The sequence below is a fragment of the Rhopilema esculentum genome, chromosome 14 (genome assembly GCF_057945365.1).
Source record: "Rhopilema esculentum isolate cy_ngs chromosome 14, ASM5794536v1, whole genome shotgun sequence".
Classification (NCBI taxonomy): Eukaryota; Metazoa; Cnidaria; class Scyphozoa; order Rhizostomeae; family Rhizostomatidae; genus Rhopilema; species Rhopilema esculentum.
Window position 1 is genome coordinate 4,525,620 of NC_142828.1, and position 12,058 is coordinate 4,537,677.

Genomic DNA, 12,058 nt, shown 5'->3' on the forward strand with positions numbered 1-12,058 from the left:
GAAATGACGCTGAAAAAATCCCCCTTATGCTTTTTATAGACTGGGGTACTAGGTTCAAGGCCTCTAAGTAGTTATTGTCATAATTTAACTTTTTGATCGCAATACAATCATGTAACTTAGTAGCGGTAGGCAGTTTGATATGCTAAAAAAGATAAGATATGAATAAATGTTTAAAATTATCTGGGGTACAAGGTCCCTGATACCGCAAGTTATTTTCATAATGTCAATTTTGGATCGCGATACCATGAAAATGATGCAACTATGATAACCAGGGATGCTGAAAGGTTCTGTAGACCCCTAGGCGAATTGGAAAGACAAGGCCAAAACGGAAAGGCAAAAGAATTTTAGATTAGCATAAATTGATTCTTTCATGCAAACGTTTAAAAAGTTTACCTTTTTAAGGTATAATTTTCTTAATTTTTTTAATCAATTTCATTTAAAAATGGATTTCATTACTTTTGAGGCCCCCTGACCACGAGGCCCTGGGGCAATTTATCCCTTCTTGGGGGTCGTGTCGATAACTGATTCTTTGACAGTGGCAACGCAAGTTGGAAAGTGGGGAAAGTGCCCTAAAATGTGCAATTTGTGTGGTTCTATAAAAACTCTTTCCCTTGGTCAATTTGCTCCTTAGAATCAAGTTGTGGGCTACTGACTTTTACTCATAATTTGTATAACTGTTTGCAAAAGCATTCTTATTTGACGCGCTCGATAATTCACAAGGTAAAATGATCGACATGAAGTCTTGCTACAAACTGAACTCAAAAAGTTTGCTTATTTCATATGGGCTTGAAATTTTCGCAAGAAAATACCTTGCATATGATTTGTAGTTAGATAGCTAGTGTCATTTAGAGCACAAATATCACACTATTTCCACCCACTTCGCGATTCCCACTTTGAAATACAGTGTTCAGTACTGAAGCCTGCATCACTTCCGCGATTTGTAAATCTTAATGCATCACACATTCCTAAAATTCCTCACAGATTGCACACAGATTTTTGCACAAAAAGTCTTGAAAATCACAATTTTGAAGCGTTGTAGCTTCAAAGCAGTTAACAATTCTAAAAAAAGAACTTCACCATCGGAATCAGGAGCAATGAATTTACAGAGAACATTAATAAAGAAAATTTTGATGTTTTCATTCCAAGCCCAATGAAACTAAATATTGATCCTCGGGGCCAGTCTTGCAATATATTTTCTAATTGTTGAATGATGAGAAACAATCTATTTCTAAATATTTACAAAGTGCATATACCTCTTGTATGCAAAAACTCAAATGCAAAAACTTCTTGTTATACTATGAACACTTCACGTAACCCAGTGTTACCAACATACTGCCTTCCATTTTTTGACTGAGCTACAGACAGCTTTGGGTCATAACACAAAATTTAAGTTTCTCACAAATATTATTTTTAGATGGAGGCTCATTATTCACATTCATCGAAGGAAAGCTTTATGAAAAGTTGTTGGCTCTGCCTAGAATAATGAGAGGAGCAGATGATGATCAAAAACTGATGGTTCTGAATATAATTGCTGGCTATTTCAATCTCCTTGAAAGTCAAATATCCAAAGTTTTAAACTCGGTGGTTATGTTAGAAAAAATAATCAAATCTTTCATTCAGGTGAGAGTTTCTGGTTTTCAATACAGTGTCTGACAAAATTCTTGCCACCCATTTTCTTCAATTTGTGCACAAATTCTATTATTTCCAGTGGTTTTAGAACTATTTGACACTCTTAACTCACTTGTCAACTCATTCTCACATGGTCAAAAAAATTATGGATTATTAAGAATCGGTGATAGATTCCATGCACAATATTTGTTTATCCTGTAATGTTCCCTTCAAATATTACAACATTTTAATTTCTGACTTTTGATAACAAAAAAAACAAAGAATACAAGGTCCCTTTAAAATCCTTTGCTTCATATTCTGTGCATGGTTTTGCAGGAAAGGTTTGTTATCCTCAAATTTCAAAATTATTGTTCTGGCCTTCCCTGCACAGAAATGATACTTTACAGTCTTGCAGCAGATAAATTTTAATTGGAAATCCTTTTGTTGCAGATATTGGAACTTGACACAAATGATGTAAAAATTGTGGAAGAAAGAAACACTATATCGTCAGAAGAACTGGTCAGTAACAAGTATTATGATGGCACAAACCACACTGATGCTGAGTTATATCGTTTTAAAAATTTCAAAGACCCTAGAATTTTCTCGATGATAAGAAAGATTTGCTTGGCAATAGGCACATTTTCAGATCTTCAAATCATTTTAGATTATCTTCTGGACAAATTTGTTTCTTCACCACATCAAAGAAAGGAAAATGTTATTCTTCTGAACGAAATTTTGTATTCCAGACATGATTCAAAAACAAAGACTATATGTAATTCTGTTATAGAGCAAGTGTTGTCAACATTTTTTCGTGAAGAATTCTGGTATTTGCCAACCACAAATGTCATATCTGCGGATATTGGAGAAAAGGGTGTTCTTGAGTACCAGTTAGGTCTGATGAAAGCAGAAAAGAATAGCAAAGACCTTATTTACTGGGAGCAAGGGATACCTGTCACACAGATTAATAGTAATATTCAGTTGATTTGTCTTATGTTAAATGGAGTTTCTGTCTGCTCTGGGGTAATGATGGAAAAGTTTAATGTTTATCTTATCAAAGTTTTATATCCAGTTCTGGAGAAACTTGGTGACCAAAATGCCCAAATTGCAAGATGTGCACAAAATGCTCTAGATATTGTTAGTCACAACTGTGGGGAGAAATCCATTGCCACCCTGTTGTTAAAGAATGCTGATTATCTTGTTAATTCTGTATCATTGAGTTTGAGGAATTTAACTTTGTTTTCATCCGCACCCAGTGTGCTATCTATGATGCTGGTTTATTCTAATGTGGAGATTTTGTCAATTGTTGCTGATGTCATACAGGATGTGTTCAACTGCCTTGACTTTTATCAAGAGGAAGTGACATTTTCATTAATGAAAGTTTTAAAGAGTTTTGTTTCATCAGTAAATACTTGGTTTGGAGATGAGTTGACTAAGGAGAAAGGCGGACAGGAACATGAATATCAAAAGGTAAGGCAGATTGGTTTTTGTAATCAGAAAAATCTTAATTTATGCCTTGCTTTTTGTCAGCATTTTATTGCCGTTTTTTACTTTTAGCTAGGTATCTTTAGGGAAGACATTAGGATGTAACCTTTATAAATATTTGTATTTAAGTGACAGTTCACAGTTACATAATTTTTTAAGTCAGATGGAAAAATTCACAACAATTTGGTTCTATTCACTGATAAAAATTAACCACCAACATAACATAACAACAAATTAACCAAAAGACAATTTTTTCTTGATTTATGTTTCAATTTCATGTCAAATCATCAACAAAGTGGTGGGAACCAGTGGCACTTTTCCCAAAACAGAGGTTTAGAGCCTGTTCGATGCTCACAGGCACACCCTTTTTTATCTATTGTATCTCCTACTCTGAAAATGCTTCCTACATCTATGATCACCAGCAATTTGTTTTGCTGTTTTCCTATAACTGTGATTTTTAAAAAAATGTCCAAGAGATGCTCTCTTTTTCAATCAATTTCCTCCTGTCTAGTTTTCCCCACCATTTTGCATGTAGCATCTTATTTGATTTCTAACAGTGATCAATTGCTCTGCTGGATATTGTTTTAGATTTCCCCAAAGCAAAAGGGTCATGCTTATTGTGCAGTGAGAAACTCTGATTTGAACTAATTATTTGCTGCTGTTTATCTAGCATTTTATATTTCAAAACCTTCCTAATTAGTTCTTAGATATAGAGAAAATTAAAAGAGGTCACTAAATCTGTATTCCCCATTAGCACTTGAAACCTCTTTGGTTTATAGTAAGTCCAAACAGTGCTTCTTTTTAATGTTGAAGCTTCAACATCAAAGCTACTTTAGAAAATGATTTTCATTCCCTTTGAAAGTGAATGAACTTGAATGATAGTATACACACGGTGGAATATTTTATGGAAAATACACTTACGTTCAAAAAGTATTGGGACACACTTCGAAACTTCAAAGACATTTTATGCAACAAATTTGGAAAGACTTTTTTAAAATCCTTCTCATTAAAAAAGTACGGCAGCTATTTCCATGAAATTTTCACAAGACATTGTTGATATTTTGAAGCCTTTTATGTACGCCAAAAAATTAAAAAATCATCGACCATAAAATTTCTATAGGTCTCGAGACGAAAACATGGAAGCTCTGAAAACTAATGAACTGAGTTAAGAGAAGCGTATACAAATTGCTTTCTACTAAAATAAAGCAAATGGATTTCACGATATTGCATCAATTGTCAGCTGCTCATTGAGTGCAGCTTTTCTGGTGTGTAAAAAGTTTTTCGGTACAAGAACAGTAAAAAAATTTACCAAGGGTTGGCAGACCGAAGAAGTTTACGACGCCGAGGGACGACAGTTCTTTACTGAGGGAACTGCGAAGTAATAGGTTTGAATCCTTACCAGACATCGTGTTGTCATGTAAAAAGAAGCTAAATAATGGAACATAAGCAAAAACATGGCTATAAAGTTATGAAAAATACAAATTTTCCAGCGTTATAAGAAAAACAAATGCTCTCTCAAAGTTAAAATTAATCATCGACGATGAGTTCAATGGCTTCTCCTTGAATGTTACGAAATTTTAAAAGTAGCTTGAATAAATGTAATAATTTAAAAAAATCGAAGCATTTTCGTCGATGAAGTAAACTTTTTTTGAAGCTTAAAAGTTTGATTTTATAATTTCTTTTATGAGTTTTTTTTGTTATGCAAACGTGAAATTAAAAAATTGTATTTGTTTGGACAGCTCTAAAATTTTTGGAAGGTCATGCGACTTTGCCATTGTTAGGCCATACAACCCTTATGGATATTTTGCTGTTATAATCAGGAAAATCGCAAGAATCCTGTGTTTTCGTGGTTATGCTTCAGAAGTTAAAGCATTTTCTTAACTTTTTATTTCATTTTGGGGAAACGTAGGCCTAGATTATTTGTAGAAAGACTGCCCAAATCTGATAAAGTTTCCGTTGCAAAACCGAATCCAACGCAACGCCATAATTCGTTTATCGAATTTGTCCCAATACTTTTTGAACGTAAGTGTATATTGCTGATATTTTGCCTTAGATTTCTAGTGCTGTTCTCTTTGGGGAAGGGCACCAGATTTTCCAAGCTCATTTGAAGTAAGAAGCTCGTATATTGGAGTTAATTTTTTGTGTTTATCTTTCTTTTCAAGGCTTGTAGAGACTTGTTAAGTCCAAAGGATGTTAAATGTTTTCTTGAAGACTATTGTAAGTTGAAACTTGAAGCTCTTGGGAATTTTGATGATGACATTGGTGAGGAAGTAACTGTTGATGCACAAAGTCTAGTGGATGATTTGAATGATAAAGCTCAGGATAACAAAGAAGAAAAAAAGATTCCCCTGCATTATCAAACTACCTTAATGGTTTGTATTATTGATTTTACACTATCTTATCTTTAAGTTTTTAAATCTTATATGCATTCAGCATCAGCCAAACATTGAAAAGGGGCAAGACTGATGAAAAAGAACACTTCCTGTAACCCAAAACTTAGCACCCATGGTGACACATTTTCTGTGTAGAGGCAATAGGGGTAGGAGCCCACCATGTAAATAGAAATATGCTTTCTGTTAAAAGTCATGCTTTGTTGTAAAATCATAAAATTTCTTTAATAAATTTCTTGTGCATGGTTCTCCATATTACTTGAGTGGCCTAGAGGTCTTAGTTCCAAACAAAATAAACCTTCTGCTAATCATCATAACATTGTGCCAAAAACTGAGGGAAAATTAAGGGTTTTGTCCTTTTGGGTTTGCTTTAGTTGGACCCAATTATTTGCTTTTTTTATTGTTAAGCAGCCCTTTTAATCTAGGACACCTTTTGGCAATGACAAGCTAAAAGCTGGGCAAGCCGGGTGAAATAGTTTTATTTTTCGGCAACACCTAGTGTATCTTTTCAATATTCTGTCATTTGTCATTAATTAGCATTGCTCCAACTTACTCTTTACTAAGTGTGTTATTCTTGATAATATACATAATAGAAAATTACTGTTTTATGGTCTGTCATGTATATTGGTGACTTCAATTTTTGTTTAGTAAATACCACCATAGTAGACATTTATGAGTTAAAGATGGCATTTTTAAGTTTTGTTACACCTAAAGATTGTTTAAATTTATGACTGATTTTCTAAGAAAATTAGTTGAAGTTCTTGCACATTTAATGTGCCTGTACCTTTTCCCTTTTATAGGCTTTAGAAAAATGTCAGCATTTCCTGCCATCAAAAGATACAAGGTTAAAACTTCTGATACTTGATGTAATTGAAGTGAGTGTTCAAGCTTTGAAGAGCCAACAAAATGATTTGCTGCCAGCTCTTCACAAGATATGGCCTGCAGTTGCTGCAAGGATAAAGGATCCCAACCAGGTAATGTTACAATGAGTACTTTTATCAAATAATCACTTAAAAAAATTGACAAAATCTATTGGGATTCTGATTTTGCTTTTCCCATGAAGCATCTGACTTTTGGCACCTTGTCTTGTCATACAGCTCTTACAGCTACTATCCCTTGTTCAAGGTCTCACATCACTTTGTAAGCTATTGAGAGGTCAAAACCATTGCTAAGTCAAGGGTTGTCTGGAATATGTCAGTCGTGATTCAAAATGCAACATAAAGGAGATATCATGGGCATAGAGGAGATCAGTAAAGCAGCCTTTATTTTATGAATGAATTGAGGCAAAACAGAAGGGGCACTGTCCCTAGGATTAACTCATTTCTATCACCCATATCAGTGACTTACTTGGCAACATGGAACATGTGTACCATGCATGAAGTAGGACAGCTGAATCTGAGTTATACACAAGATGTGAATAGAAAAATCACATCCACAAAGGTTAATGAAATGAGGTGGAGATAGGATGGCAAGATGTTGTCTGAAGACTGCTTTGTTTTATTCTCTTGATGTGCTACATATATCAGCATGGTTTGTGCTTATTTGCTGACAGTTAATCCTTCAGCACAGGAGATGACACTACCAACACCTGTTAGCTTCTCTAGGATTATTTGGAAACCTGCAACCTCTTTATTAGGAAAATATTCTTCAGCTCAGATAATCACACCTTCAATGTGATTGATTAAGTTTCTATCAGTAAGAGATGGAGATAGTCTGTTGAGGAACCAAAGGCCTATCAAGGGGCAGATGTCTCCTCTGATCAATACTTTATAAAAGTAACTTTTAAAGTAAGAAAGGAGTGGTATCAGGTTTGCAAGACTGAGAAGAAGAGGAAAATGAAGGAGAGGAAAATATGATATAGAGGAAAGTGGAAACTGCATGAAAGATTTGATATAATAATTTATAAACTGTAGAGAAAATTTTTGCCATTAAGTCCCATTATTTAAAAATATCTTGAATGATTTTCGGAATTTTAATATTGCTGCCTAGTTTATATTTATAGTTTATATTTTTGAAACTTTCTTTAAATTAAACTTTTTCAAGAATATGAGGAGACAATATGAGGAGAAGAGTAACATAACTGGAACTATATCAACTATGCAACAAGATGTGGGGTGATGGGAAGATCCCAGAGGATTGTATGCCTTTAATAGAAAGGGTGATCTGGGTGATATTTGAAACCATATGGGATTTTCCTCAAATGGGGAAGGGGGTAGGGAACAGGCTTGCTGCATAATTTCCTACTTTTGCAGTTTACTGTAAATGTAGATAAGTCTTGAACAATCAAGAAGTTATGAAAATGTAGATGAAGAAAGTTTTGTTCATACAATCTTTTGGTGGTACAACTTGAAAATGGCTTTGAAGAAAGCAAACATTTGGGCAAACTAAAGCTTTTAATCTGATAGTCTTCAGAGTTTAAAACATCAAAACTCTACGCTAGGAAATATAGATTTGTGGATCCAACTGATATTTTTGCTCACCAGGATGTGATGTTGATAACCAAATAAAACAAAATTTGGGATGAAGTTTTATGTTTCATTGTTTATATGACTTTATAAGAAATCTTTTGTTTATTTCGTGACCATTGTATTTTCAAGGTCATTGCCACGAGGACTTTAGAGGTTATTTGTACCATTATTGGTTGTTCTGGTGATTTTCTGAGGCAGAGGGTGAGAAAAGAGATTTTCCCATTTGCAATGGAATTTCTGAAGAAGGAAATATCATCCAGTTTGAAAAGAAGCAACAGCTATAAATTTAGCTCTACTTTCAAGTTACAGAGAAGACTTCTGAGTGTTATTGGAAGTATTGTAGAGAACCTTGGCTTGCCAGATGAAGAACTTATTGATGTAATCTCAGTTTGTTCAAAGTATCTGGATTGTAGGCAACCAGAAGTTCTTCAAATGGTAAAAATCAATCAATATTATCCATTTATAATTCTTTTAGATAGTTAAGGAGGGCAAAAATATAATTTTCTAATTAGATAGCTTCCTACATCATCTATGTGCAATTCATATTCCTAATACCTCCAATGTTATAAAACCTGTGTAGACAGTAGTTTAATAGTTGCCTGAAAATCACTGATTTATGCTGAAATGCTGGAAATCACTGATATTTGCGTCTTAAAGCAATCCTGTTCTATACACCAAAGCTTGTACAGATCTGGCTTGAAGCAACTAGCACTTTAAGGCAGAAACAATGACTATATGTTATGGTTATACAATGATTATATGTGCCCTAAAATATATACTCCTATTGTTCCGTAATTATTTCTATTGTTTCTATATTATTGGATGCATGCAACAGGAGGAAAACACCAAGTGTGATAGATATTGTACGAAAAGGTATTAGCCACCAGGGAAGTTCTCAAACAATTTTTGTCAATTTTTATGTGTTTGTGTGCTGAAATCGTCTTCTCAAAATTTAAGTATTCAAAATATGCAAAATTTAGATATCTGCTTCAGAATTCAAATTTTGCATTCCAGGAGGCAATTAAGGCACTCAACATTGCAAAGATGGCTGACTGGGATCAAACCTGGCTTGTGCTGACTTCAATGTACTGTCCTAAAGAGCTTGTTGTACCTAACTCACAATTCAAAGATATTTCAATTGACAACAACATATACAAAAGAAACCAATTTGCAGATAATGTTGTTCAAATTTTGTACAGTAGCTCCTAAAATATTAAAAAAGTAGAAAATATTAACTACATTTATGAGTATACAGCGATTAATTACATCACAATGTCGTTTACTGAATGGCTCCTTATAACAACACCCTAGTTTATTATCACCCAAGTTATTTGTTGCTCAAAGAAGCTGGCGTAGCAAATGCTTTGTTGGGTTTCTTGAAAAATGTAATTATTTGAAAATAGATTTATCTAGCTGCTCTAAAACTTTTTTGGTACTAGATTGTCTTTTATCATTTCTTGTGTCTATTTCACGGAAGTATATATATCATATAATTTATTGACATATTTTGTATAGAGGAAGTGATTTTTGGGATTGTTTGATGGGCATGTGAAAATTAGTAATTAAGAGCTTCATGAGCCTCAATGTGAGGACATTACTTTCTTGCAACAGCATTATGCATAAGGATGTTTATTTGGCACTTGTAAATGTAAATATTTTAATATTTCTCTTCTATTTATGTTGTGTCCATTTTCATGGTTTGCTGTTCTTCTTCTATCAAGCTGATAGTCCATTTAACATCATCTGCCCAAAACTGCAAAAACAACCCCCAATGAAAAAGATCCAGTCACAACTCATAAACTTTTCAGCAACAAAAGAACTTTATTAAAATCTGACTTAGAGAAACACAGCTTGATTATCAGACTAATAACAAGAATGGCAGCATAAAAAACATTGCAATAGTAGTTTACTTCTATTGACTTGAAACCATTGACAGTCCAATATTGACAAAATCAGTCAAATTAGAACATTGACAATCTAAGAACTTTAACATTATATCTCATTTGAATAAAGGCAACAAATAATATGCAGATTTCTATTACGATGAAATCACCTGGACATTTGAACAAATGGTATCTATTAAAAATGGAGTTAATCTTTTGTTTTTTACTTACTTCAGGAGCATCCGGTTTCAGAAATTCTGCAGTTAGGAAACTCCTCAAAGCCTTCAAAGAATATTATGCAATAAGTAATATTTTCTTCAAAATTAGAAATGAAAAGGAATTCATGCAGTACACATTGTAGACAAAACCTATAATTGTATAATTTTATATTTTTTAAGTTTAAAATTCTCATTGAAAATACATATTCACATACCCTTAGGTTTCAATGTAAGCAATTTTCATCCTTTTTTATTCTGTTTTTATTGATACAGTGGGCTACTATAAAACAATTTTACAGTTTATGGCAGACTGGCAGTAGCTGGGGCAACTAGGCAGCATATTCCAGTGGCTGAACATATATTGCTTACAGTCAGACTCAAAATTTTTAGTATTGGTACATAGACAGAAACAGCCAAAAGATTTTAAGTAAGAAAAATAATGCATAGATGGTGCCACCAGCATTGGCTGAAATTGTACCTTTATCAAGGCATTGTAACTTAACATTTTGGCCTTTTGTCAATAATTTTTGAAATATTTGTCTGTAATGCTGATTGGACCTATTGCATTTTCTGAAGCTCATTTTTTGCTTGTATTTGTTTTGTAGCTTGCTAAACTTTGTAACTTCAACAAGACATTTCTGCTGTGTTAATAAAAAACAGTTAATTTTACCAGTTTAAGCTCCCCAATGTTTAACAAGGCTCTTCCTAATGTCTGATGACCTTCTGCCCAATCAGGCCTAAAATGGATTGCTTTCTTGGCATTTTCAACAGCAGGGAAGATTTCATTAAGCTCCATCAAAACCTGCAAAACATTTTAATTTAATGAACTTGATAGCAGTGTTTATTGAATGATTATATATTATCATAATAGTAAATAGTTTCAATTATTGTATTTTGTTGTGTATAAAAGGCACCATTTTCCGAACTATTATTGGCCCAATTATTTATTGGACTCTGATTTTGCCTCTTAAAAGTAGCCACACTTTTATAGGAAATATTCTCCACACAGGGGGGAGGGGTAAATTTTTATGGATTTGAATACCTATTGGTTCTATTTGACACTTTTTAACCTTATGCTAAACATGTTGGGTTTGAATGTATTTTCAAAATCAAGAGCTAGTTTCTTTAGCATTCTTGAGCTTATTTACTTTTCTCACTGAAAAATACATGCTTTACAAGTTCTAAGAAAAGGGGATGCATCTTTTACACTGTAAGAAGTGGTAAAAACTATTTTCTCAGAATTAAAAGAAGAAGTCAAGGGTGCATATTTTACAAGATTGCCTTTCGTTCATGGTCAAATACAGTAATAATAACTAAAGAACTAGAAAGTTATTGCATCTTTACCTGTGACTTCATTTCATATAACTTTTCGTTCACAGGATAGATTTCTAAAGCCTCGTTCCACCGCTTTATTGCTTCCCAGTACCTGCATAGAATTAAAGCCACATTTTAACATGATATTTTTAATCATTGTAATACAAAAAGATCTGCATGCATGAAACAATGGAATAAATCATATGTGGGTCTCTAGGGTAATCCACTACCTCACACACGAGTATGACCTTAGAAATTAATTCAAACCGATTTGAATTTGTTTCTTCACATGGACGATTTTCTATTTCATATTACATGCAATTGCCTTTTCCTTGTTAGCATGTTGAAGAAGGGCCTGCTTATTGGGTTTCAAAGCAAGGCATACCTCTCTTCTTCTGCCAACAGAACGCCTTCGTCGTACAGCCTTTTAAATTTGGCATCTTTACTCTCAGTAACCAAACTTTTGTTTTTGCTCCCTAGTTTTGTCCAGTCAAAATTTGCTGGAGCACCATCGTCATCCTCAACAAACCCTTTTTCTTGATCGAATGCTGGGTTGTGTTGAAGGCTGCCGACAGTCTTTTTCTTCCATCCAAACTTAATTGTTGTCATATCGTGAACGAACTTTATTTATGAATGAGATAATAGAAAGATGATGCTTTTCCAAACGAGGCTATATGAGAAAATAATTATTTCAT

General features: G+C 33.6%; 2 protein-coding genes across 3 annotated transcripts in view; one reads left to right on the forward strand and one right to left on the reverse strand.

Moving 5' to 3' along the window:
* Window positions 1–9,221, forward strand: part of LOC135696382 (TELO2-interacting protein 1 homolog) — a 39,397-nt gene extending 30,176 nt beyond the window's left edge. For both annotated transcript variants that reach the window (XM_089112524.1, XM_065215763.2), the window contains 6 exons: window positions 1,415–1,620; window positions 2,059–3,075; window positions 5,253–5,462; window positions 6,281–6,454; window positions 8,078–8,383; window positions 8,963–9,221. In XM_089112524.1, coding sequence (XP_088968650.1) covers window positions 1,415–1,620; window positions 2,059–3,075; window positions 5,253–5,462; window positions 6,281–6,454; window positions 8,078–8,383; window positions 8,963–9,157 — 2,108 coding nt within the window. In that variant the 3' untranslated portion in view covers window positions 9,158–9,221. The remainder of the gene's footprint in view (window positions 1–1,414; window positions 1,621–2,058; window positions 3,076–5,252; window positions 5,463–6,280; window positions 6,455–8,077; window positions 8,384–8,962) is intronic.
* On the reverse strand, window positions 9,101–11,972 carry LOC135696392 (tetratricopeptide repeat protein 33). Its single transcript, XM_065215772.2, has 5 exons — window positions 11,749–11,972; window positions 11,394–11,475; window positions 10,720–10,851; window positions 10,063–10,113; window positions 9,101–9,701 (listed from the first exon to the last, which is right to left on the reverse strand). The coding sequence occupies exons 1-5, from the start codon at window positions 11,970–11,972 to the stop codon at window positions 9,624–9,626; spliced, it is 567 nt and encodes a 188-aa protein (XP_065071844.1). The 3' UTR covers window positions 9,101–9,623.
* Window positions 11,973–12,058: the final 86 nt, after the last annotated feature.

What these genes read in the sequence shown, in the direction of transcription:
- LOC135696392 (XM_065215772.2), bottom strand. Translation starts at nt 11,972, where the DNA reads ATGACAACAATTAAGTTTGGATGGAAGAAAAAGACTGTCGGCAGCCTT. An exon ending in TATATGAAATGAAGTCACAG is followed by an intron (nt 10,852 to 11,393) that starts GTAAAGATGCAA and finishes AATGTTTTGCAG; the next exon opens with GTTTTGATGGAGCTTAATGA. An exon ending in ACATTGGGGAGCTTAAACTG is followed by an intron (nt 10,114 to 10,719) that starts GTAAAATTAACT and finishes TATTCTTTGAAG; the next exon opens with GCTTTGAGGAGTTTCCTAAC.